Raw genomic sequence first — 26,482 nt, 5'->3', positions numbered from 1 at the left:
ACCAATTTTTCCCTTTACATTTCCTTTTGCTTTGTTGTCTCATTTCCCACCTATTTTCCCCTCACATTTTCCCCCTTTTCCCCTCACATTTTCCCCCTTTTCCCTTCACATTTCCCGCTCTTTTCTCCCCTCATGTTTCCCGCCCTTTTTCCCCTCACATTTCCCACATTTTTTGCCCTCACATTTCCCATATTTTTCCCCTCGCATTTCCCACCAATTCTTCCTTCATGCCTTTTTCCCCCTCACATTTTCCACCCTTTTCCCCCTCAGGTTTCCAGCTCTTTCCTTTCTCACGTTTGCTGCCATTTTGTTCCCTCAACTTTTACACCTTTCTTTTTCTCACGTTTTTCACCTTTTTTTCTTTAATATTTCCCAATTACTTTTTCTTGGCGTTTCTTGCTGTTATGTTCTCCTATTTCCCATCCATTTTCACCTCACGTTTCCTGGTTTTTGCCCCTCATGCTTGTCACCTTTTCTCTTCTAATGTTTTTTTCCTCCTCATGTTTCCCGCCATTTTCCCCCTCACGTTTCCCGCCCTTTTCTCCCCTAACGTTTCCCAGCTTTTTCCCTCACATTTCCCACTTTTTCCCTTCACATTTCCCCCTTTTACCCCTCACATTTCCCCCCATTTTCCCCTCAAATTTCCCCCCTTCTCCCCTCAAATTTCTCCCCTTCTCCCCTCACATTTCCCGCCATTTTTTCTTCCTTTCCCCCCATTTTTGTCACCTCCACTTTGCCATCCGCTCACCCCAAAACCTCCCACGTTTGTCACCCCAACCCTGTGTCCCTGCCGCCCTTTGCTGCCACGTCCCCACGTCACCCTGACCCCGTAAATGTCATGGCTGGGGTGTCCCCACATCCCTGAGGTGTCCCCAAGGTGTCCCTGGGGCTGCACTACTCGGGGTCACCCCAAACTGTCCCCTCAATTCCTTCCCTGTCCTTGACGGGTCACAGCCATGGTGTCCCCACGCCTCCAAGGTGTCCCCAAGGCGTCCCCAAGGTGTCTCTGGGGCTGCACCACTCGGGGTCATCCCAAACTGTCCCCTCAATTCCCTCCCTGTCCTTGAGGGGGTCACAGCTGCGGTGTCCCCACATCCCCGAGGTGTCCCCAAGGTGTCCCCGGGGCTGCACCACTCGGGGTCACCCCAAAGTGTCCCCTCAATTCCCTCCCTGTCCTTGAGGGGATCACAGCCACAGTGTCCCCACATCCCCGAGGTGTCCCCAAAGTGTCCCCAGAGTGTCCCTGAGCTGTCCCCAGGGCTGCACCACTCGGGGTCACCCCAAAGTGTCCCCTCAATTCCCTCCCTGTCCTTGAGGGGATCACAGCTGCGGTGTCCCCACATCCCCGAGGTGTCACTGAGCTGTCCCCAGGATGTCCCTGAGCTGTCCCCGAGCTGTCCCCGTGTCCCCACGGCTGTCAGGGCTCTTCAAGATGGGGCTGCACCACGTGGGGTCACCCCAAAGTGTCCCCTCAATTCCCTTGCTGTCTTTGAGAGGGTCATGGCCACAGTGTCCCTACATCCCCCAGGTGTCCCCAAGGTGTCCCCGAGCTGTCCCCGTGTCCCCAGGGCTGTCGGGGCTCTTCAAGATGAGGCTGCACCACGTGGGGTCACCCCAAACTGTCCCCTCAATTCCCTCCCTGTCCTTGAGGAGGGTCATGGCCGTGGTGTCCCCACATCCCCAGGGTGTCCCCAAGGCGTCCCCAAGGTGTCTCTGGGGCTGCACCACTCGGGGTCATCCCAAACTGTCCCCTCAATTCCCTCCCTGTCCTTGAGGGGGGTCACAGCCATGGTGTCCCCACATCCCCAGGGTGTCCCCAAGGTGTCCCTGGGGCTGCACCACTCGGGGTCACCCCAAACTGTCCCCTCAGTTCCCCTGCTGTCTTTGAGAGGGTCATGGCCACAGTGTCCCTACATCCCCGAGGTGTCCCCAAGGTGTCCCCAGAGTGTCCCTGAGCTGTCCCCAGGGCTGCACCACGTGGGGTCACCCCAAAGTGTCCCCTCAATTCCCTCCCTGTCCTTGAGGGGGTCACGGCCATGGTGTCCCCACATCCCCGAGCTGTCCCCAGAGTGTCCCTGAGCTGTCCCCAGGGCTGCACCACTCGGGGTCACCCCAAACTGTCCCCTCAATTCCCTCCAAGCTGTTCTCTGTCCTTGAGGGGGTCACAGCCGCGGTGTCCCCACATCCCCAGGGTGTCCCTAAGGTGTCCCCAAGGTGTCCCTGGGGCTGCACCACTCAGGGTCACCCCAAACTGTCCCCTCAATTCCCTCCCTGTCCTTGAGGAGGGTCATGGCCGTGGTGTCCCCACATCCCCGAGGTGTCCCCGAGGTGTCCCCGAGCTGTCCCCAGGATGTCCCCGAGCTGTCCCCGAGCTGTCCCCAGGATGTCCCCGAGCTGTCCCCGAGCTGTCCCCAGGATGTCCCCGAGCTGTCCCCGTGTCCCCAGGGCTGTCGGGGCTCTTCGAGACGGGGCTGCACCACGCGGGGGGCGCGGCCCCCGACGCCTCCGTCATGAACCTGATCTCGGCGCTGGAGTCGCGGGGACCCCAGCCCGGACCCTCGGCCTCGTCCCTGCTGTCCCAGTTCCGCACGCCCTCCTGGCAGACTGGTGGGTCTGGGGGCTTTACTGGGGGGGGGGTCCCAGTTTAATTCCCTGCTGGCAGACTGGTGGGTCTGGGGGCTTTACTGGGTGGGGGTCCCAGTTCTGCACGCCCTCCTGGCAGACTGGTGGGTCTGGGGGCTTTTCTTTTGGGGGGTGTCTTTAAGTTGCTTTGGTTTTGGGGAGGGTTTTAATTTAATTTAATTTAATCTTATTTTATTTTATTTTATTTGGGGGGGGTCCTAATTGTGTCCTGCTGGGGGTGTGTTCTGCACTTGAGGGGTCCCCATTTACCCCAGGGATGTCCCCATTTACCCCAGAGTGTCCCCATTTACCCCAGTGGGGGTCCCCACATGTCCCAGGGTGTCCCCACTCCCCCTGGGATGTCCCCCCCTCCTCAAATGGAGTCCTCACTCTTACCTGGGTGCCCCCCACTCACCCCAGGGGTGTCCCCCCCTCCCCAAATAGGGTCCCCACTTCTACCTGGGTGTTCCCCCCTTCCCAAATAGAATCCTCACGTGTCCCAGGGTGCCCCCAGTCCCCCCTGGGTGTGTCCCCCCCACCCAAATGTGGTCCCCACATGTACCTGGGTGTCCCCCACTCCCCAAATAGGGTCCCCACGTGTACCTGGCTGTCCCACACTCCCCCCAGGGGTGTCCCCCCCTCCCCAAATGGGGTCCCCACATATCCCAGGGTGCCCCCAGTCCCCCTGAGGGTATCCCCCCTTCCTAAATGGGATCCCCACTTGCACCTGGGTGTCCCCCCCTCCCCAAATGGGGTCCCCACATGTCCCGGGGTGCCCCCAGCCCCGTTCCCGTGCCCCCCTGACCGCGCTGTCCCCCTCCCCAGCCATGCACACTCCAGCTCCGGCCGAGCTCTTCATCTCGGGGGCGCTGCCGGGCTCGGGCACCTTCCCGTCCTCGTCGGCGCTCGGCCCCTACCAGCACCCGGCGTCCTTCGGCGGCCGCAGCTTCCCGGTGGGGTCCCCGCTGAGCCTGCCCGAGGCCGCCTTCAGCCCCGGCTCCAACGGGCTGCTGTCCCCGCACGACCCGCTGCTGCACATCAAGCCCACGCAGCCCGCCGTGCCCTCCTCGCTGGGCTTCGACCGCCTGGGCTCGGCCGTGCTGGGCTCGGCGCTGCCCGCGCAGACCCCTCCGTACCGGCCGGCTCCCAGTTCGTCCCAGTTCAACCTGCTGGCGGCCGCCGAGCAGCCGCCCCAGCTCTACAACGCGCCCGTGTTCGGCGGCGCCAACGCGGCGGGCGGCGGCGACCGCGCCATATCGCGGCAGGACAGCGTCATCAAGCACTACCAGCGGCCCGGCGGGGCCCAGCCGCAGCTGCCGCCGGCGCCGGGGCTGCAGCACTACCTGAGCTGCGGCGGCTCCTACCAGCAGGTGCCGGCGCACCGCGCCCCGCTCTCCTGCAGCCCGCTGGGCGAGCAGTCGCCCGCCAGCTCCGAGGGCTCGCAGCAGCAGCCGCCCAAGGCGGCCCCGCCGGCGCCGCGCCCCGAGCCGGGCTACCGGCCCATCATCCAGTCGCCGGGCTACTCCGGGGGAGCCGCGGCCGCCGCGGGCAACGGCGGCGCGGGCGGCGGCAACGGCGGCAAGTCCAAGAGCTACTCGGCGTCGCGGCAGCCGCCGCGCTCCACCAACACGCCCAAGTGCCAGAGCAGCTACACGCCCAGCACGCCCAAGCCCAGCTCCGTCATCGCCAGCCAGTCGCCCGCCTACTCGCCGGGCCAGCCGCCGCAGAGCCTGCTGGCCATGGGGGCAGCGCCCGGCTACAGCGCGCCCGGCGCGCCGCAGAGCCTGGCGGGCACGGCGCAGCCCGCGGGCGGCTTCAGCGGCGCGCAGCCCGCCGAGCTGGCGGCCAAGGGCGGCGGCTACCAGCAGGGCGGGCAGGGCGGCGGGCAGGCCGGGCTGCAGCCCTGCGTCAGCGGCGCGGGCACCTACTCGCCCGAGCAGCTGCAGGCGCTGCCCTACGGCGTGCAGCCCGAGGGCGGGCAGGCGGGCGGCTACGGGCCGCCGGCCCCCTCGCAGGGCTTGCCCACCGCCAGCCCCTCGCTGAGCTACAGCACCGGGCACTCGCCCGCCATGCCCGGGCCGCCGCTGCCCTACGCCGGCCTGGGCGGCTCCAGCCCCTCGCCCATCATCCGCCCGCTGCAGTCGCCGCCCGCCGCCCGGCCGCAGAGCGGGGCCTCGCCGGGCCAGTCGCAGAAGTACCTGGGCTCGGTGCTGTCGCCGTCCTTCATGGCCCCGCAGGGCTACGGCGCGGCGCCGGGCGGGGGGCTGGAGCGGCAGCCGCCCCCCGCCCCGCCGGGAGCGCCCCCGAGCTTCGGCAAGGGGGGCAAGGGCGAGGCGGAGCTGCTGGCGGCCGAGCGCAGCGAGGACGAGGATTTCCTGATCCAGCACCTGCTGCAGGCGCCCAGCCCGCCCCGAGAGGGGCTGGGGGGCTGCGAGGAGCGCCCCAAAACCCTGGGCGGCTACGGCGGGGCGCTGGGCAAGGAGGAGCGCTACCAGCTGCAGAGCGTCATCCGGCCCAACTCCAACCTGGAGGCGCCGCTGGAGCTGGCGCTGCTCAAGGAGAAGAAGAAGCCGGAGAGAGGCAAAGAGTTCCGGGGGGCTGGCGGCGCGGGAGCGGGCGGCGAGGTGGCGGCCACCTCGGTGGTGCACTACGGCCACCAGCCGCCGCCCGCGCTCGACTCGTACGAGCTGAAGAAGCCGCCCGAGCACCTGGCCGGCGGCAAGGAGCTGGGCCAGCCGCCGCCGCCGCACTCGTACCTGCCCAAAACGCCCGAGCACGGGCGGCTGGTGGGCGAGGGACCCCCGCTGGAGCCCCACAACCTGCTGCTGGACCCCTCCCCGGAGCTGGGCGGCTCGCTGCTGCCCTCGGTGCTGACGCACACGCAGAGCCAGCTGCACCCGCGGCCCAAGGCCAGAGCCCCGCTGGACGTTCACCTGCTGGAGCAGCAGAGGATGCCGCCGCCGCCGCCGCCGCCCCCCGCGCCCCCCGCCGCTCCCCCGGCCCCTCCGGCCGCCCCCTCCCCGCAGCTGCTGCTGGAAGCTCACCTGCACCAGGTGCGCTCGCAGGGGCTGGACCCCCAGGCCCCGCCGCCGCTGCCCCCCGACTCCATGGAGGTGCTGCCCCCTCCCCAGGAGATCCAGGACTTCTTGGAGCCCCCTCTGGGCTTGGAACCGCACCTGGGGCAGAGCGCGGGGGTGCAGGGGCCGCCCGGGCACCTGCTGGACCCCGAGGGGGTGGTCCCGGCCGTGCCCCCCGAGGCCAAGGACCAGTTTTCGGAAGGGGGGAGCCCCGCGGGGGGCAAGGGCCGCTTCGTGCCCCTCACGTCCATCTGCTTCCCGGACGCTCTGCTGCAGGACGAGGACCGCGGCTTCTTCCCCGGCATGGAGGACATGTTCGGACCCCCGCCCGAGGATTTCCCCAAGCCCGCCGAGGAGGAGGAGGAGGAAGGCAGCGCCAACACCGCCGGGCTGGAGGGGCGGCCCGAGGGCATGAAAGCTCCCCCTCCGTACGACATGGGGCAGAGCTACCCCGCGTTCTGCCCGCAGGACGGGGCCGCTGCCGGGGACCCCCCCCAGCTGGGGCTGGAGCCCCCCAAACACGAGTTGCCCTCCACGGTGAACGCCGAGCCGCTGGGCTTGATCCAGAGCACGGGCGACGGGGGTCCCAAGCCCCCTCCTCCGCCCCTCAGCACGCCGTTGTTCTGCTCCTCCAAACCCAAAAAGCTGCTGAAAACTTCCTCCTTCCACCTGCTGCGCAAGCGGGACCCCTTCCCGCCCCCCAAGAAGACCTACGCGCAGGAGTACGAGTTCGAGGATGACGAGGACAAGGCCGACGTGCCCGCCGACATCCGCCTGAACTCGCGGCGGCTCCCGGACCTGCTGCCCGACCTCATCTCCAGCTGCCGCCGCCCGCCGCTCACGCCCATGGGCGACATCGACTTCTGTCCCCACCCCGGCGCCCACCCCGCGCCCAAGAAGCGCGGCCGCAAACCCACCAAGCCCAAGCGGGAGGGGCCGCCCCGGCCCCGGGGCAGGCCGAGGATCCGGCCCCTGGAGCCGCCCGGCTTCCCCGAGGGAGCCAAGAGGCCGCGGGGCCGCGGCCGGGGCCGGGGCAAGAGGGCCGGGGAGGACGGAGAGGGCGCGGAGCCGCTGCGGCCGCTCAAGGTGAGCAGCCGGGGAGCTCGAGTGGGCACGGAATGACCCGAAATTGGGGGTTGGGGGGCTTAGAATGGGCCTGAGCGACCCAAAATTGGGGTTGGGGTGCTCAGAATGGGCCTAAGTGACCCAAAATTGGGGTTTGGGGTGCTCGGAGTGGGCACAGAATGACCCAGAATTGGGGTTTGGGGTGCTCGGAATGGGCACAAAATGACCCAAAATTGGGGTTTGGGGTGCTCGGAGTGGGCACAGAATGACCCAGAATTGGGGTTTGGGGTGCTCGGAGTGGGCCTAAGTGACCCAAAATTGGGGTTTGGGGTGCTCAGAGTGGGCACAGAATGACCCAGAATTGGGGTTTGGGGTGCTCAGAATGGGCCTAAGTGACCCAAAATTGGGGTTTGGGGTGCTCGGAGTGGGCACAGAATGACCCAGAATTGGGGTTTGGGGTGCTCAGAATGGGCCTGAGTGACCCAAAATTGGGGTTTGGGGTGCTCAGAATGGGCCTAAGTGACCCAAAATTGGGGTTTGGGGTGCTGAGAGTGGGCCTGAGTGACCCAAAATTGAGGTTTGGGGTGCTCGGAGTGGGCACAGAATGACCCAGAATTGGGGTTTGGGGTGCTCAGAATGGGCCTGAGTGACCCAAAATTGGGGTTTGGGGGGGGGAGTGGCCATAGAATGACCTAGAATTGGGGTTTGGGGGGTTTGGTGTGCTCCAAATGGTCCCAAAATTGGGGTTTGGGGTGCTGGGAATGGGCCTGAGTGACCCAAAATTGGGGTTTGGGGTGCTCGGAATGGGCACAGAATGACCCAAAATTGGGGTTTGGGGTGCTCGGAATGGGCACAAAATGACCCAAAATTGGGGTTTGGGGTGCTCGGAATGGGCACAAAATGACCCAAAATTGGGGTTTGGGGTGCTCGGAATGGGCACAAAATGACCCAAAATTGGGGGTTGGGGTGCTCGGAGTGGGCACAGAATGACCCAGAATTGGGGTTTGGGGTGCTCGGAATGGGCCTAAGTGACCCAAAATTGGGGTTTGGGGTGCTCTGAATGGGCACAAAATTACCCAAAATTGGGGTTTGGGGGGTTTGGTGTGTTCCAAATGGGCACAAAATTGGTGTTTGGGGTGCTCTGAATGGGCACAAAATTACCCAAAATTGGGGTTTGGGGGGTTTGGTGTGTTCCAAATGGGCACAAAATTGGTGTTTGGGGTGCTCTGAATGGGCACAAAATTACCCAAAATTGGGGTTTGGGGGGTTTGGTGTGTTCCAAATGGGCACAAAATTGGGGTTTGGGGTGCTCTGAATGGGCACAAAATGACCCAAAATTGGGGTTTGGGGGGTTTGGTGTGTTCCAAATGGGCACAAAATTGGTGTTTGGGGTGCTCTGAATGGGCACAAAATTACCCAAAATTGGGGTTTGGGGGGTTTGGTGTGTTCCAAATGGGCACAAAATTGGGGTTTGGGGTGCTCTGAATGGGCACAAAATGACCCAAAATTGGGGTTTGGGGTGCTCGGAATGGGCACAAAATGACCCAAAATTGGGGTTTGGGGTGCTCGGAATGGGCCTGAGTGACCCAAAATTGGGGTTTGGGGGGGGGAGTGGCCATAGAATGACCTAGAATTGGGGTTTGGGGGGTTTGGTGTGTTCCAAATGGGCACAAAATTGGGGTTTGGGGTGCTCGGAATGGGCACAGAATGACCCAAAATTGGGGTTTGGGTGCTGAGAGTGGGCCAAAGTAACCCAAAATTGGGGTTTGGGGGATTTGGTGTGTTCCAAATGGGCAAAAAACTGGAGTTTGGGGTGCTCTGAATGGGCACAAAATGATCCAAAATTGGGTTTGGGGTGCTGGGAATGGGCCAAGGTGACCCAAAATTGGGGTTTGGGGTGCAGGGAATGGGCCTGAGTGACCCAAAATTGGGGTTTGGGGTGCTGGGAATGGGCCTGAGTGACCCAAAATTGGGGTCTCTCTCCCCAGATCAAGCTGGCTGTGTCTGGGGTGCTCAGGGACGGCTCAGGGTGTCCCAGTATAACCCAGTACAACCCAGTATAACCAGTTCCTCGTTTCTCTCCCCAGATCATGCTGGCTGTGTTTGTTGGGCTCAGGGATGGATCAGGGTGTCCCAGTACAACCCAGTATAACCCAGTATAACCCAGTTTCCCCCTTTCCCCCCCAGATCAAGCTGACCGTGTCTGTGGGGATTGGGATGGGTCAATGTCTCCCAGTATAACCAGTCCCCTCTCTCCCCCCAGATCAAGCTGGCCGTGTCTGTTAGGGCTCAGGGATGGGTCACTGTCTCCCAGTATAACCCAGTACAACCCAGTACAACCCAGTTTCCTCTCCCCCCAGATCAAGCTGGCCGTGTCTGTTAGGGCTCAGGGATGGGTCAATGTCTCCCAGTATAACCCAGTACAACCCAGTATAACCAGTTCTCTCTCCCCAGATCAAGCTGGCCGTGTCTGTGGGGATTGGGATGGGTCACTGTCTCCCAGTATAACCCAGTATAACCAGTTCCCCCTCTCCCCCCAGATCAAGCTGGCCGTGTCTGTTAGGGCTCAGGGATGGGTCACTGTCTCCCAGTATAACCCAGTACAACCCAGTATAACCAGTTCCCCCTCTCCCCCCAGATCAAGCTGGCAGTGTCTGTGGGGATTGGGATGGGTCAATGTCTCCCAGTACAACCCAGTATAACCCAGTATAACCAGTTCCCCCTCTCCCCCCAGATCAAGCTGGCCGTGTCTGTGGGGATTGGGATGGGTCAATGTCTCCCAGTACAACCCAGTATAACCAGTCCCCCCTCTCTCCCCAGATCAAGCTGGCCGTGTCTGTTAGGGCTCAGGGATGGGTCAATGTCTCCCAGTATAACCCAGTACAACCCAGTATAACCAGTTCCCCCTCTCTCCCCAGATCAAGCTGGCCGTGTCTGTGGGTAATGATGGTTGGGGGCTCAGGGTGTCCCAGTACAACCCAGTATAACCAGTTCCCCCTCTCTCCCCAGATCAAGCTGGCCGTGTCTGTTAGGGCTCAGGGATGGATCAGGGTGTCCCAGTACAACCCAGTATAACCAGTTCCCCCCCTCTCTCCCCAGATCAAGCTGGCCGTGTCTGTGGGGATTGGGATGGGTCAATATCTCCCAGTACAACCCAGTATAACCAGTTCCCCCTCTCTCCCCAGATCAAGCTGGCTGTGTCTGTTAGGGCTCAGGGATGGGTCACTATCTCCCAGTACAACCCAGTACAACCCAGTACAACCCAGTACAACCCAGTATAACCAGTTCCCCCTCTCTCTCCCCAGATCAAGCTGGCCGTGTCTGTGGGTGATGATGGTTGGGGGCTCAGGGTGTCCCAGTACAACCCAGTATAACCAGTCCCCCCTCTCTCTCCCCAGATCAAGCTGGCCGTGTCTGTGGGGATTGGGATGGGTCACTGTCTCCCAGTATAACCCAGTATAACCAGTTCCCCCCCTCTCCCCCCAGATCAAGCTGGCCGTGTCTGTTAGGGCTCAGGGATGGGTCACTGTCTCCCAGTACAACCCAGTACAACCCAGTACAACCCAGTATAACCAGTTCTCTCTCCCCAGATCAAGCTGGCTGTGTCTGTTAGGGCTCAGGGATGGGTCACTGTCTCCCAGTACAACCCAGTATAACCCAGTTCCCCCTCTCTCCCCCCAGATCAAGCTGGCCGTGTCTGTGGGGATTGGGATGGGTCAATGTCTCCCAGTACAACCCAGTATAACCAGTTCCCCCTCTCTCCCCAGATCAAACTGGCTGTGTCTGTGGGTGATGATGGTTGGGGGCTCAGGGTGTCCCAGTACAACCCAGTATAACCAGTTCCCCCTCTCTCCCCCCAGATCAAGCTGGCCGTGTCTGTGGGGATTGGGATGGGTCACTGTCTCCCAGTACAACCCAGTACAACCCAGTATAACCAGTTCCCCCTCTCTCCCCAGATCAAGCTGGCCGTGTCTGTTAGGGCTCAGGGATGGATCAGGGTGTCCCAGTACAACCCAGTATAACCAGTTCTCTCTCCCCAGATCAAGCTGGCTGTGTCCAAAGCAGACCCCTCGGCCGCCCCCGGCCCCGGCGGCGCCCCCCACGCCCCAGCGCCGTTCCCGGGGGTCCCGGAGCCGCCGCCGGAGCCGGCGCCCGGCCGCGGGAAGCCGAAGGCGCGCGAGGCCGAGGAGAAGCCCCCCGAGGTCAAGTCGGGCTTCATGGCCTCCTTCCTGGACTTCCTGAAGGCGGGCAAGCGGCAGCCGCTGCCCCCCAGCCCCTCCAAGCCCCCCAAGCTGGGGCCGCCCCCCGGCTTCCCCCTGGGGGGGCCCCTGGAGGGCGGCGAGGGCGAGGGGCTGGTCATGGCGTGCCCCTCGCCCTGCAAGCGCCTGGACGAGGAGCTCAAGAGGAACCTGGAGACGCTGCCCTCCTTCTCCAGCGACGAGGAGGACTCGGTCAGCAAGAACCAGGACCTGCAGAAGAGCATCAGCTCGGCCATCTCGGCGCTGGACGAGCCCCCCGAGCGCAGGGAGCCCCCCGAGCCGCAAGGTGAGAGATACCGACCTGCCAGGACCTGTAGGGAACTGCCCGGGGGTCATAGAGGGTACCCAGGGGGTCATAGAGAGCATCCAGGGGGTCTTAGAGAGCTGCCAGGACCTGCAGAGCAGCATCAGCCCCATCCTGGACGAGCCCCCCGAGCGCAGGGAGCCCCCCGAGCCGCAAGGTGAGACCTGTACCGACCTGCCAGGACCTGGGGGAGCTGCCCGGGGGTCATAGAGGGTACTCAGGTGTTCATAGAGAGCATCCAGGGGCTGCTAGGGAGCTGCCAGGACCTGCAGAGCAGCATCAGCTCGGCCATCTCGGCGCTGGACGAGCCCCCCGAGTGCAGGGAGCCCCCCGAGCCGCAAGGTGAGAGATACCGACCTGCCAGGACCTGGGGGAGGGTGATAGAGAGCACCCAGGGATTCATAGAGAGCATCCAGGGGGTCATAGAGAGCTGCCAGGACCTGCAGAGCAGCATCAGCCCCATCCTGGACGAGCCCCCCGAGCGCAGGGAGCCCCCCGAGCCGCAAGGTGAGACCCATACTGACCTGCCAGGACCTGCCAGGGGTGCACAGGGGGTCATACAGAGTACCCAGGGGGTCATAGATAGCTGCCAGGACCTGCAGAGCAGCATCAGCCCCATCCTGGACGAGCCCCCCGAGTGCAGGGAGCCCCCCGAGCCGCAAGGTGAGAGATACCGACCTGCCAGGACCTGGGGGAGCTGCCAGGGGTTCATAGAGGGTACCCAGGGGTTCATAGAGAGCATCCAGGGGTCATAGATAGCTGCCAGGACCTGCAGAGCAGCATCAGCTCGGCCATCTCGGCGCTGGACGAGCCCCCCGAGCGCAGGGAGCCCCCCGAGCCGCAAGGTGAGAGATACCGACCTGCCAGGACCTGTAGGGAACTGCCCGGGGGTCATAGAGGGTACCCAGGGGGTCATAGGGAGCTGCCAGGACCTGCAGAGCAGCATCAGCTCGGCCATCTCGGCGCTGGACGAGCCCCCCGAGCGCAGGGAGCCCCCCGAGCCGCAAGGTGAGAGATACCGACCTGCCAGGACCTGGGGGAGGGTGATAGAGAGCACCCAGGGGTTCATAGAGAGCACCCAGGGGGTCATAGAGAGCATCCAGGGGGTCATAGAGAGCTGCCAGGACCTGCAGAGCAGCATCAGCCCCATCCTGGACAAGCCCCCCGAGCGCAGGGAGCCCCCCGAGCCGCAAGGTGAGACCCGTACTGACCTGCCAGGACCTGCCAGGGGTGCACAGGGGGTCATACAGAGTACCCAGGGGGTCATAGAGAGCTGCCAGGACCTGCAGAGCAGCATCAGCTCGGCCATCTCGGCGCTGGACGAGCCCCCCGAGCCGCAAGGTGAGAGATACCGACCTGCCAGGACCTGTAGGGAACTGCCCGGGGGTCATAGAGGGTACCCAGGGGTTCCTAGAGATCCCCCAGGGGTTCCTAGGGAGCTGCCAGGACCTGCAGAGCAGCATCAGCTCCACCCTGGACGAGCCCCCCAAGCCGCAAGGTGAGAGATACCAACCTGCTAGGACCTGCCACGGGTCCATAGGGACCTGCCAGGACCTGCCAGGGGTGCATAGAGACCTTCCAGGACCTTCTAGGGCTTCATAGGGACCTGCCAGGGGTTCATAGGGACCTGCCAGGACCTGCCAGGGTTCATATGGAGCTTCCGGGGTTACATGGGGACCTGCCAGGACCTTCCGTGGGGTTGCTGAAAACATTCCAGGTGTTCACAGGGACCTGCCAGGACCTGTCGTGGGTTCATAGGGAGCTTCCAGGTGTTCACAGGGACCTGCCAGGACCTGTCGTGGGTTCATAGGGAGCTTCCAGGGCTGCATAGGGATCTGCCAGGACCTTCCATGAGGTTCCTGAGGACATTCCAGGGGTTCATAGGGACCTGCCAGGACCTTCCAGAGCTTCATGGGGACCTTCCAGGGCTTCATAGGGACCTGCCAGGACCTTCCATGAGGTTCCTGAGGACATTCCAGGGGTTCATAGGGACCTGCCAGGACCTGTCAGGGATTCCTGAGGACATTCCAGGGGTTCATAGGGACCTGCCAGGGCTCCCCATTCCCCTTCCAGGACCCATCAGGGCTCCCTATTCCCCTTCCAGGACCTGCCAGGGCTCCCTATTCCCCTTCCAGGACCTGCCAGGGCTCCCTATTCCCCTTCCAGGACCTGCCAGGGCTCCCCATTCCCCTTCCAGGACCCATCAGGGCTCCCTATTCCCCTTCCAGGACCTGCCAGGGCTCCCTATTCCCCTTCCAGGACCTGCCAGGGCTCCCCATTCCCCTTCCAGGACCTGCCAGGGCTCCCTATTCCCCTTCCAGGACCTGCCAGGGCTCCCCATTCCCCTTCCAGGACCTGCCAGGGCTCCCCATTCCCCTTCCAGGACCTGCTGGTGTCCCCATTCCCCTTCCAGGACCATTTTAGGGCCCCCCATTCCCCTTCCAAGACCATTTTAGTGCTCCCCATTCCCCTTCCAGGACCTGCCAGGGCTCCCCATTCCCCTTCCAGGACCTGCTGGTGTCCCCATTCCCCTTCCAGGACCTGCCAGGGCTCCCCATTCCCCTTCCAGGACCTGCTGGTGTCCCCATTCCCCTTCCAGGACCATTTTAGGGCCCCCCATTCCCCTTCCAAGACCATTTTAGTGCTCCCCATTCCCCTTCCAGGACCTGCCAGGGCTCCCCATTCCCCTTCCAGGACCTGCCAGGGCTCCCCATTCCCCTTCCAGGACCATTTTGGGGCCCCCCATTCCCCTGCCAGGACCCTTGCCCCCCCTAACTGCATGTTCTCCCCCCGCAGCCGCCCCCCCGCCGGAGGAGCCCCCCCCGCCCCCTCCCCCCGCCCCCCCGGAGCCCCCCCAGCCCGAGCCCGCCCCTCCCCCCCCCGCGGCCGCCCCCCCGAGCCCCCCCGCGGGGCCGGGCGGGGGCGGGGCGGGCCCCGGGGGGTCCCCGAGCCCCCCGCGGGGGTCCCCGGAGCCCCCCGAGGCGCCGGACGCGCGGGCGCTGCACCTGGCGCAGAAGCAGGGCACGGCCGCCGTGTGCGGGGACACCAGCGACGAGGAGGAGAGCGGCGGGGAGGGCATCTTCAGGGAGAGGGACGAGTTCGTGGTGCGCGTGGAGGACATCCCCGCCCTCCGGGTGAGACTGGGGGAACTGGGGTATACTGGGATAAACTGGGATGGGGCTGGGATGGGACTGGGACTGACCCCGAGGGACTGGGATGGACTGGGATGGGATTGGGATGGACAGAGTTACACCGGGGCACGGGGAGAGGGCATCTTCAGGGAGAGGGACGAGTTCGTGGTGCGCGTGGAGGACATCCCCGCCCTCCGGGTGAGACTGGGGGGACTGGGGTATACTGGGATAAACTGGGATGGGGCTGGGACTGACCCCGAGGGACTGGGACAGACTGGGAGAGACTTCACTCAAAGAACTGGGATCAAGCTGGAGTTTAACTGGGACTGCACTGGTGTTTAACTGGGATTTGGGGCAGAATCCGGGAGCTTTTTGGCATTCCTGGGGCTCTGGATGGCTCTGGGTGATTTGGGGTGGATTTAGGATGGATTTAGGATGGGTTTGGGATGGATTTGGGGTGGGTTTAGGGTCGGTTTTTGGGGTGCTGACCCCCCAAATGTCCCCAGCTGGCGCTGCAGACGGGCCGGGAGCCGCCGCTTTTGGGGGATTTTTTGGGGTTTTTGGGGTTCCTGTGACTGTGGATGGCTCTGGGTGATTTGGGATGGATTTGGGGTGGATTTAGGATGGATTTAGGGTCGGTTTTTGGGGTGCTGACCCCCCAATCCCCCCCCAGCACTGCAGACGGGCTGGGAGCCACCGCTTTTGGGGGACTTTTTGGGGTTTTTGGGGTTTCTGTGACTCTGGATGACTCTGGATGGCTCTGGGTGATTTGGGATGGATTTGGGGTGGATTTAGGATGGATTTGGGGTGGGTTTTTGGGGTGCTGACCCCCCAAATGTCCCCAGCTGGCGCTGCAGACGGGCCGGGAGCCGCCCCCCATCTGGCGGGTGCAGAAGGCGCTGCTGCAGAAATTCACCCCCGAGATCAAGGACGGGCAGCGGCAGTTCTGCGCCACCAGCAACGTGAGTGCGCCCCAAAAACACCCGGGGACCCCAAAAACAGCCTGGGGACCCCAAAAACAGCCCAGGGACCCCAAAAACACCCTGGGGACCCCAAAAACAGCCCCAGGGATCCCAAAAACACCCCAGGGACCCCAAAAACACCCGGGGACCCCAAAAACAGCCCCGGGGACCCCAGAAACAGCCCGGGGACCCCAAAAACAGCCCCGGGTACCCCAAAAACAGCCCCAGGGACCCCAAAAACAGCCCGGGGACCCAAAAAACACCTCCAGGGACCCCAAAAACAGCCCCGGGGACCCCAAAAGCTGCACCGGGGACCCCAAAAACAGCCCGGGGACCCCAAAAACAAACCCAGGGACCTCACAAACAGCCCCAGGGACACCAAAAACAGCCCTGGGGACCCCAAAAACAGCCCTGGGGACCCCAAAAACAGCCCCGGGCACCCCAAAAACAGCCCCGGGGACCCCAAAAACAGGCCGGGGACCCCAAAAACAGCTGGGGATCCCCAAAATATACCAGAGGAACCCAAAAACACACCCAGGGACCCCAAAAAATACCTGGGGATCCCCAAAAACAGAGAACCCCAAAAACACCCCCAGGGACCTCAAAAACACTGGGATGGTTTTGGGGTGGATTTTTGGTTTGTTTTTTTTTTTTTTTTTATTTTGGGGTGGGTTTGGGGTGCAGAGGTTTTGGGGTGCAGAGGTTTTGGGGTGCCCCTGACCCCCCCTTGTGCCCCCCGCAGTCCCTGGGCTATTTTGGGGACGCCAAGCACCAAAACCCCAAACCTGGTGTCCCTGGGATGGTTTTGGGGTGGATTTTTGGATATTTTTAGGTATTTTTGGGTGGATTTTTGGGGTTTTTTGGATTTTGGGGCAGATTTGGGATGGTTTTTGGGGTGTGCAGGTTTTGGGGTGCCCCTGACCCCCCCTTGTGCCCCCCCCCGCAGTCCCTGGGCTATTTTGGGGACGCCAAGCACCAAAACCCCAAACCTGGTGTCCCTGGGATGGTTTTGGGGTGGATTTTTGGATATTTTTAGGTATTTTTGGGTGGATTTTTTTGGATTTTGAGCGGATTTTGGGGCGGATTTTTGGGTATTTTTGGGGTGCAGAGGTTTTGGGGTGCCCCTGATCCCCCTTTGTGCCCCCCCCCGCAGTCCCTGGGCTGTTTTGGGGACGCCAAGCACCAAAGCCTGGGGGTCCCTGGGATGGTTTTGGGGTGGATTTTTGGATATTTTTAGGTATTTTTGGGTGGATTTTTGGGGGTTTTTTTTTGGATTTTGGGGCGGATTTTTGGGTATTTTGGGGTGTGCAGGTTTTGGGGTGCCCCTGACCCCCCCTTGTGCCCCCCCCGCAGTCCCTGGGCTGTTTTGGGGACGCCAAGCACCAAAACCTGAGGGTCCCTGGGATGGTTTTGGGGTGGATTTTTGGGGTTTTTTTTTGGATTTTGGGGCAGATTTGGGATGGTTTTTGGGGTGCAGAGGTTTTGGGGTGCCCCTGACCCCATTTGTACCCCCCCCCGCAGTACCTGGGCTATTTCGGGGACGCCAAGCACCGGTACCAGCGGCTCTACGTGAAGTTCCTGGAGAACGTCAACAAGAAGGATTACGTGAGGGTGTGCTCCAGGAAACCCTGGCACCGCCCGCTCGCCCTCAGGTGACACACCTGGGCACACCTGGGCACACCTGGGGACACCTGGGCACACCTGGGGACACCTGGGCACACCTGGGACACACCTGGGCACACCTGGGACATGGGGACACACCTGGGACACACCTGGGCACACCTGGGGACACCTGGGGACACCTGGGACATGGGGACACACCTGGGCACACCTGGGGACACACCTGGGCACACCTGGGGACACACCTGGGCACACCTGGGACATGGGGACACACCTGGGGCACACCTGGGCACACCTGGGGACACGGGGACACACCTGGGGACATGGGGACACAGCTGGGACACACCTGGGACACACTTGGGACAGCTGGGGACATCTGAGGAACACCTGGGCACACTCCTGGGGCACCTGGGGTCACACCTGGGGCACCTGGGCATACCTGGGGACAGCTGAGTGGCACCTGGTGACAGCTGGGGGCAGCTGGGGACACCTGGGGACACACCTAGGGACATCTGGGGGCACATTGGGGACCCCTGGGACACATCTGGGCACACCTGGAGGCACCTGGGCACACTTGGGGGCACTTTGGGGGCACACGGCCACACCTGGGCTCACCTGGCCACACCTGAGCACACCTGGGGTCACCTGGGGGCACTTTGGGGACACCTGTGGGCTCACCTGGCCACACCTGGGCACACCTGGGGGCACTTTGGGCTCACCTGGGCACACTTGGGGGCACTTTGGGGACACACACGGCCACACCTGGGCTCACCTGGGCACACCTGGGGGCAGTTTGGGGGCACACCTGGGCTCACCTGCGGGCTCACCTGCCCACTCCCCTGTAACCCCTCCCTTCCCTCCCCAGGAGACAGAACCACCCCAAGCCCAGCGCCCCCAAGCCCCCTCCGCCCCCCAGAGCCGAGCCCCCCGAGAAGCCCCCAAAACCCGAGAGAGCCCCCAGACCCGAGAAGCCCCAAAGGGCCGAGAAGCCGCCCCGGAGCGAGCCCGCCCCGCCCCCCCCCCGCGCCGGCCGCGGGGCCCCCCCGGGCCCCCCCCGGCCCCCCCAAAAGCAAGGCCAAGCCCCCCAAGGTGAAGGCGGAGCCGCCCCCCAAGAAGAGGAAAAAGTGGCTGAAGGAGGCGGCGAGCACGTCGGAGTCGGAGTCCAGCGCCGACCCCCCGAGCGAGGAGGGTGAGACGGGGGACCCCGAAACTGGGGGGGACCCCAGAAATGGAGGGGGACCCCAAAACTGGGGGGACACAGGACTGAGGGGGACCCCGAAACTGGGGGGGACCCCAAAACTATGGGGGGGGACCCCGAAACTGGGGGGACACGGGACTGAGGGGGACCCCGAAACTGGGGGGGACCCTGAAACTATGGGGGGGCATCGGGACTGGGGGGGACCCCGAAACTGGGGGGGGAGCCCGAAACTATGGGGGAGGGGACCCTGAAACTGGGGGGAGCCCGAAACTGGGGGGGACCCCAAAACTGGGGGGAGCCTGAAACCGGGGGGGGGACCCTGGAACTGGGGGGACACGGGACTGGGGGAGCCCGAAACTGTGGGGGGGGACCCCGGAAACGGGGGGGACCCCAAAACCGGGGGTGGACCCCGAGACTGGTGGGGGGAGCCCGAAACCGGGGGGGACCCTGAAACTATGGGGGGACATCGGGACTGGGGGGGACCTGGGACTGGGGGGGACACGGGACTGGGAGGGAAACAGGACTGGGGGGACCCCGAAACTATGGGGGGACATCGGGACTGGGGGGGACTCGGGACTGGGGGGGGACCCCAGAAATGGGGAATACCCCAAAGCTGGGGGGGACCCTGAAACTATGGGGGGAACCCCAGAACTGGGGGAAGCCCAGAACTGTGGGGGGAGCACCCCAGAACTGCGGGGGACCCTGAAACTATGGGGGGAACCCCAAAACTATGGGGGGAACCCTGAAATTGGGGGGAGCCCGAAACCGGGGGGGGACCCTGAAACTGGGGGGGGGACCCCGAAACTGGGGGGACATCGGGACTGGGGGGTTACGGGACTGGGGGAGACCCCGGAAATGGGGAAGACCCCAAAGCTGGGGGGGACCCTGAAACTATGGGGGGACCCGGGAACCGGGGCGTGTCTCCAAGTTGTGGGCGGGGTTTTACCCTGTTTTGGGGGGTGGGCGTGTCCCTGAGCCCCTCCCCTTAAAGGGCCAGTGCTCCTTTATAACGGGGGCGTGTCCCTGAGTTGTGGGCGGGGTTTCCCCCATTTTTGGGGGTGGGCGTGTCCCTGAGTTGTGGGCGGGGTTTCCCCGTTTTTGGGGGCTGGGTGTGTCCCTGAGCCCCTCCCCTTAAAGGGCCAGTGCTCCTTTATAATGGGGTGTGTCTCTGAGCTGTGGGCGGGGTTTCCCCGTTCCTGCGGGTGGGCGTGTCCCTGAGCCCCTCCCCTTAAAGGGCCCACACTCCTTTATAACGAGGGCATGTCTCTGAGTTGTGGGCGGGGCTTCCTCCATTTTTCGGTGGTGGGCGTGTCCCTAAGCCCCTCCCCTTAAAGAGCCCACGCGCCTTTATAATGAGGGCGTGTCTCCAATTTGTGGGCGGGGTTTCCCCGTTCCTTGGGGGTGGGCGTGTCCCCGGGCCCCTCCCCTTAAAGGGCCAGTGCCCCTTTGTAATGAGGGCATGTCTCCAAGTTGTGGGTGGGGTTTTGCCCCATTTTTTGGATGTGGGCGTGTCTCCGAGTTGTGGGCGGGATTTCCCCCCATTTTCCGGGGTGGGCGTGTCTCCAAGTTATGGGTGGGGTTTCCCTCCTCGTTTTTGGGGTGGGCGTGTCTCTGAGTTGCGGGCGGGGTTTTCCCGGTTTTGGGGTGGGCGTGTCCCTGAGTTATGGGCGGGGTTTCCCCCCCTTTTTGGGGGGGTGGGCGTGTCCCAGGCCCCTCCCCTGACGGGGCGGTGCCGCGCAGAGCGGGCCCCGCCCGGGCGGGTGCTGAACACGCGCGCCATGAAGGAGATGTACCGCAGCTACGTGGAGATGCTGGTCAGCACCGCCCTGGACCCCGACATGATCCAGGCCCTGGAGGACACCAACGGTGAGCCCCGCCCCCCCCCGGGACCCCCCGAACCGCCCCGGCCCCCCCTGACCCCCCCTGCCTCCCCCAGATGAGCTGTACCTGCCCCCCATGCGGAAAATCGACGGCATCCTCAATGACCACAAGAAGAAGGTGCTGAAGAGGGTGACGCTGAACCCCAGCCTGCAGGTGGGCACGGGGCCTGGGGGGTCCTGGAAAGGATTTGGGGGGTTCCTGGGAGGGGATCTGAGGGGCTTGGGGGTCCTGGGAGGGGATCTGGGGGGGTCCTGGGGGGGATCTGAGGGGGTCCTGGGGGGTCCTGGGAGGGATCAGAGGGGTTTGGGGGTCCTGGGAGGGATCAGAGGGGTTTGGGGGTCCTGGGAGGGGATCTGGGGGGGTCCTGGGGGGGATCTGAGGGGTTTGGGGGGTCCTGGGAGGGATCAGAGGGGTTTGAGGGGTCTTGGGAGGGGGTCTGAGGGGTTTGGGGGTCCTGGGAGGGGATCTGGGGGGGTCCTGGGGGGGATCTGAGGGGCTTGGGGGGTCCTGGGAGGGATCAGAGGGGTTTGAGGGGGTCCTGGGAGGGATCTGAGGGGCTTGGGGGGTCCTGGGAGGGGATCTGAGGGGGTCCTGGGGGGGATCTGAGGGGCTTGGGGGGTCCTAGGAGGGGATCTGGGGGGGTCCTGGGGGGGATCTGAGGGGCTTGGGGGGTCCTGGGAGGGGGTCTGAGGGGTTTGGGGGTCCTGGGAGGGGGTCTGAGGGGGTCCTGGGAGGGATCTGAGGGGCTTGGGGGTCCTGGGAGGGGGTCTGAGGGGTTTGGGGGTCCTGGGAGGGGATCTGGGGGGGTCCTGGGGGGGATCTGAGGGGCTTGGGGGGTCCTGGGAGGGATCAGAGGGGTTTGAGGGGTCTTGGGAGGGGGTCTGAGGGGTTTGGGGGTCCTGGGAGGGGATCTGGGGGGGTCCTGGGGGGGATCTGAGGGGCTTGGGGGGTCCTGGGAGGGATCAGAGGGGTTTGGGGGTCCTGGGAGGGGGTCTGAGGGGTTTGGGGGTCCTGGGAGGGGGTCTGAGGGGTTTGGGGGTCCTGGGAGGGGATCTGAGGGGTTTGGGGGGTCCTGGGAGGGATCAGAGGGGTTTGAGGGGTCTTGGGAGGGGATCTGGGGGGGTCCTGGGGGGGATCTGAGGGGCTTGGGGGGTCCTGGGAGGGGATCGGGGTGGGGCTGGGGGGGTTCTGGAGGGCTCCTGGGGGAGGTCCTGGGGGGGATCTGTGGGGTCTGGGGGGACCCTGGCAGGATCTGTGGCTCCAGGGCAGTCACATCAGTGGGGTCTGTGGGGTTGGGGGTGACCTGTGCAGCTCAGGGGACAGTGGTGACCCCAGGGTGACCCCTGTGCTCACCCATGCTCACCTGTGCTCACCTGTGGTGACTCCCGTGCTCACCTGTCCCCACCTGTCCCCTCCCGTGCTCACCTGTGCTCCCCTGTCCCCTCCCGTGCTCACCTGCGCTCACCCGTGCTCCCCTGTCCCCTCACCTGTCCCCTCCCGTGCTCACCCGTGCTCACCTGTGGTTACTCCTGTGCTCCTCTGTCCCCTCACCTGTCCCCTCCCGTACTCCCCTGTCCCCACCTGTCCCCTCCCGTGCTCACCCGTGCCCACCTGTGGTGACTCCCGTGCTCACCTGTCCCCTCCCGTGCTCACCTGTGCCCACCCATGCTCACCTGTGCCCACCTGTGCTCACCTGTGCCCACCTGTGCTCCCCTGTGGTGATCTCTTTGTTCACCTGTCCCCTCCCCTGTCCCCACCTGTCCCCTCCCGTGCTCACCTGTGCCCACCCATGCTCACCTGTGCCCACCCATGCTCACCTGTCCCCTCCCGTGCTCACCTGTGCCCACCCATGCTCACCTGTGCCCACCTGTGCTCACCTGTGCCCACCTGTGCTCCCCTGTGGTGATCTCTTTGTTCACCTGTCCCCTCCCCTGTCCCCACCTGTCCCCTCCCGTGCTCACCCGTGCTCACCTGTGGTGACTCCTGTGCTCCCCTGCCCCCTCACCTGTCCCCTCGGGTGCTCACCTGTCCCCTCGGGTGCTCACCTGTGCCCACCTGTGGTGATCTTTTTGTTCACCTGTCCCCTCGGGTGCTCACCCGTGCCCACCTGTGGCAGGAGGCCCTGCACACGTTCCCGCAGCTGCACGCCGAGCCCGGCGAGTCCCTGGTGCGCCTGCGCCCGGGGGGGGACCCCTACAACCGCAAAACGCTCAGCAAGGTCAAGAGGAGCGTGGGGAAGCCCCAGGTACGGGGTTGGGGGGCACAGGGGGGATTGGGGGGACCCCTACAACCGCAAAACGCTCAGCAAGGTCAAGAGGAGCGTGGGGAAGCCCCAGGTACGGGGTTGGGGGGCACAGGGGGGATTGGGGGGACCCCTACAACCGCAAAACGCTCAGCAAGGTCAAGAGGAGCGTGGGCAAACCCCAGGTACGGGACTGGGGGGCACAGGGGGGATTGGGGGGCACAGGGGGGTTTGGGGGGACCCCTACAACCGCAAAACGCTCAGCAAGGTCAAGAGGAGCGTGGGCAAGCCACAGGTACGGGGTCACGGGGGTCCTGGGGGGTCACAGGGGGTCCTGGGGGGATTGGGGGGCACAGGGGGGTTTGGGGGGACCCCTACAACCGCAAAACGCTCAGCAAGGTCAAGAGGAGCGTGGGCAAGCCACAGGTACAGGGTCACGGGGGTCCTGGGAGGATTGGGGGGCACAGGGGGGTTTGGGGGGACCCCTACAACCCAAAACGCTCAGCAAGGTCAAGAGGAGCGTGGGGAAACCACAGGTACGGGGTCACGGGGGTCCTGGGGGGTCCCAGGTGGGGTTTGGGGGGTCCCTGAGGGGTCCTGGGGGGATTGGGGGGCACAGGGGGGTTTGGGGGGACCCCAAAACACTCAGCAAGGTCAAGAGGAGCGTGGGGAAACCACAGGTACGGGATTTGGGGGCACAGGGGGGTCCCTGGGGGGTTTGGGGGGTCTTCAGAACCCAAAACGCTCAGCAAGGTGGAGCATGGGCAAGCCCCAGGTACAGGGATTGGGGGGCACAGGGGGGATTTGGGGGGACCCCAAAACCCAAAACGCTCAGCAAGGTCAAGAGGAGCGTGGGCAAACCACAGGTACGGGATTGGGGGGTCCCTGAGGGGTCACGGGGGTCATGGGGGGATTGGGGGGACCCCTGCGACCCAAAACGCTCAGCAAGGTCAAGAGGGGTATGGGCAAGCCCCAGGTACTGGGTTTGGGGGGCACAGGGGGATTGGGGCATCCTGGGTGGGGTTTGGGGGTCCCTGAGGGGTCCCACGTGGGTTTGGGGGGACACCAGAGGAATCACAGGTAGGTTTTGGGGGTCCCTGATGATCTTGGGGGTCTCAAAGGGGTCAAAGGCGGGTTTTTGGGGGGGCTCTCAGGTGAGTTTGGGGGTCCTGGGGGTGGGTCTCAGGTGATTTGTGGGGGTCTCAGGTGGGTTTGGGGGATCCCCAGGTGGGTTTGGGGGAGCTCAGGTGTGTCTGGGGGTCCCAGGGTGGTCCCAGCTGGGTCTGGGGGTGCCGGGGGATCCCAGGTGTGTCTGGGGGTCCCGGGGGGGGTCTCTGGTGGGTTTGGGAGTCCCAGAGGATCTCCAGGTATGTTTGGGGGGTCCCAGGTGTGTCTGGAGGTGCCAGGGGGTCCCAGGTAGGTCTGGGGGTGCCGGGGGTGTCTCAGGTGGGTTTGGGAGGTCCCAGAGGATCCACAGGTATGTTTGGGGGGGTCCCAGCTGTGTCTGGGGGTCCCGGGGGTCCCCGGTGATTGGGGGGGTCACGGGGGGTGTCCCTGGTGTGTGTGGGGGTCCTGGGGGGTCCCCAGTGGGTCTGGGGGTGCCGGGGGGGGGTCCCAGCTGTGTCTGGGTGCCCCGGGGGGGGGTCCCTGGTGTGTGTGGGGGTCCCGGGGGGGTCCCTGGTGTGTGTGGGGTGCCCCGGGGGGGGTCCCTGGTGTGTGTGGGGGTCCCGGGGGGGTCCCTGGTGTGTGTGGGGGTCCCGGGGGGGTCCCCGGTGTGTGTGGGTGCCCCGGGGGGGGTCCCCGGTGTGTGTGGGTGCCCTGGGGGGTCCCCGGTGTGTGAGGGGGTCCCGGGGGGTCCCTGAGGCCGGGTGTCGCGCAGGAGTTCAAGGTGGAGGTGGAGAAGTCGTTCCTGTACACGCTGTACCACTCGCTGCACCACTACAAGTACCACACCTTCCTGCGCTGCAAGGACGAGGTGAGGCACCTGGGGGGCACCTGGGACACCTGGGGGGCACCTGGGGGGCACCTGGGGGGCACCTGGGGGGCACCTGGGACACCTGGGGGGCACCTGGTGGGCACCTTGGGGACACCTGGGACACCCCCTGGGACACCCCCTGTCACCTGAGCCACCCGTCTGTCCCCCTGCATTGCTCTTCTGATCCCCCACATCACCTCTCTGTCCCCTCCCGCGGGTCACCCCGCTGGCCATTCCCTGTCCAAGTGACCACTCCGTGTCCCCCCTGACCATTCCCCACCCTGCTGACCATTCCCTGTCCCGCTGACCATTCCCCACCCTGCTGACCATTCCCTGTCCCGCTGACCATTCCCTGTCCCCCTGACCATTCCCTGTCCCACTGACCATTCCCCACCCCACTGACCATTCCCCACCCCGCTGACCATTCCCTGTCCCACTGACCATTCCCCACCCCGCTGACCATTCCCCACCCTGCTGACCATTCCCTGTCCCACTGACCATTCCCTGTCCCACTGACCATTCCCCACCCCGCTGACCATTCCCCACCCTGCTGACCATTCCCTGTCCCACTGACCATTCCCTGTCCCACTGCCATTCCCCACCCCGCTGACCATTCCCTGTCCCACTGACCATTCCCTGTCCCACTGGCCATTCCCCACCCTGCTGACCATTCCCTATCTGTCTGACCATTCCCCACCCCATTCCCTGCCCCGCTGACCATTCCCTGTCCCACTGACCATTCCCCACCCCCCCTGACCATTCCCCCACCCCGCTGACCATTCCCTGTCCCACTGACCATTCCCTGTCCCACTGACCATTCCCCACCCCCCTGACCATTCCCCACCCCCGCTGACCATTCCCTGTCCCCCCTGACCATTCCCCTGTCCCACTGACCATTCCCTGTCCCACTGGCCATTCCCTGTCCCACTGACCATTCCCCACCCCACTGGCCATTCCCTGACCAAGTGACCACTCCGTGTCCCCCTGACCATTCCCCACCCCACTGGCCATTCCCTGTCCCACTGGCCATTTCCTGTCCCACTGGCCATTCCTTGTCCCGCTGACCATTCCCCGCCCCACTGCCCATTCCCCATCCCACTGCCCATGCCCATTCCCCACCCCACTGACCATTCCCCACCCCGCTGACCATTCCCTGCCCTGGTGGCCATTCCCCATCCAATGACCATTCCCCACCCCGTTCCCCACCCCATTCCTGCCCCGCTGACGCTGTCCCATGTCCCGTGTCCATTCCCTGTCCCCGTGGCCATTCCCTGTCCCGCTGACCATTCCCCACTGCCCATTCCCCACCCCGTTCCCTGTCCTACTGACCATTCCTCATCCCGCTGACCGTTCCCTGTCCCACTGCCCGTTCCCCACCCCGTTCCCTGCCCCCGGTGACCATTCCCTGCCCCACTGACCATTCCCTGCCCCGATGGCCATTCCCCACCCCACTGACCATTCCCCACTGCCCGTTCCCCACCCCGTTCCCTGCCCCGGTGACCATTCCCTGCCCCGCTGGCCATTCCCTGCCCCACTGACCATTCCCTGCCCCGCTGGCCATTCCCTGCCCCACTGACCATTCCCTGCCCCACTGACCATTCCCTGCCCCACTGGCCATTCCCTGCCCCACTAACCGTTCCCCATCCCAATGACCGTTCCCCACCCCGTTCCTGCCCCACTGACGCTGTGCCGTGTCCTGTGTCCATTCCCTGTCCCCATGGCCATTCCCTGTCCCGCTAACCATTCCCTGTCCCGCTGACCATTCCCTGTCCCACTGACCATTCCCTGTCCCCGTGGCCATTCCCTGTCCCACTGACCATTCCTTGTCCCGCTGACCATTCCCCACCCCGCTGCCCGTTCCCCACCCCGTTCCTGCCCCGCTGACGCTGTCCCGTGTCCCGTGTCCATTCCCTGTCCCCGTGGCCATTCCCTGTCCCGCTGACCATTCCCCACTGCCCATTCCCCACCCCGTTCCCTGCCCCGGTGACCATTCCCTGCCCCACTGGCCATTCCCTGCCCCACTGACCGTTCCCCATCCCAATGACCATTCCCCACTGCCCGTTCCCGCCGCGCTGACGCTGTCCCGTGTCCCGTGTCCATTCCCTGTCCCTGTGTCCATTCCCTGTCCCCGTGTCCATTCCCTGTC

General features: G+C 64.3%; 1 protein-coding gene across 1 annotated transcript in view; it reads left to right on the top strand.

Moving 5' to 3' along the window:
• Positions 1-24,336, top strand: part of LOC135292287 (proline-rich protein 12-like) — a gene marked incomplete at its 3' end in the record, with an annotated part of 34,845 nt that extends 10,509 nt beyond the window's left edge. Inside the window, 15 exon segments of the mRNA XM_064406493.1 lie at positions 2,446-2,607; positions 3,448-6,785; positions 10,805-11,309; positions 11,362-11,484; positions 11,538-11,990; positions 12,108-12,335; positions 14,124-14,461; positions 15,304-15,420; positions 16,942-17,072; positions 17,906-18,049; positions 18,051-18,229; positions 19,979-20,104; positions 20,175-20,272; positions 22,236-22,364; positions 24,241-24,336. Coding sequence (XP_064262563.1) covers positions 2,446-2,607; positions 3,448-6,785; positions 10,805-11,309; positions 11,362-11,484; positions 11,538-11,990; positions 12,108-12,335; positions 14,124-14,461; positions 15,304-15,420; positions 16,942-17,072; positions 17,906-18,049; positions 18,051-18,229; positions 19,979-20,104; positions 20,175-20,272; positions 22,236-22,364; positions 24,241-24,336 — 6,167 coding nt within the window.
• Positions 24,337-26,482: the final 2,146 nt, after the last annotated feature.

This window comes from Passer domesticus, unplaced genomic scaffold (assembly GCF_036417665.1).
Source record: "Passer domesticus isolate bPasDom1 unplaced genomic scaffold, bPasDom1.hap1 HAP1_SCAFFOLD_273, whole genome shotgun sequence".
Lineage (NCBI taxonomy): Eukaryota > Metazoa > Chordata > Aves > Passeriformes > Passeridae > Passer > Passer domesticus.
This window is presented reverse-complemented; position numbering and strand designations above follow the sequence as displayed.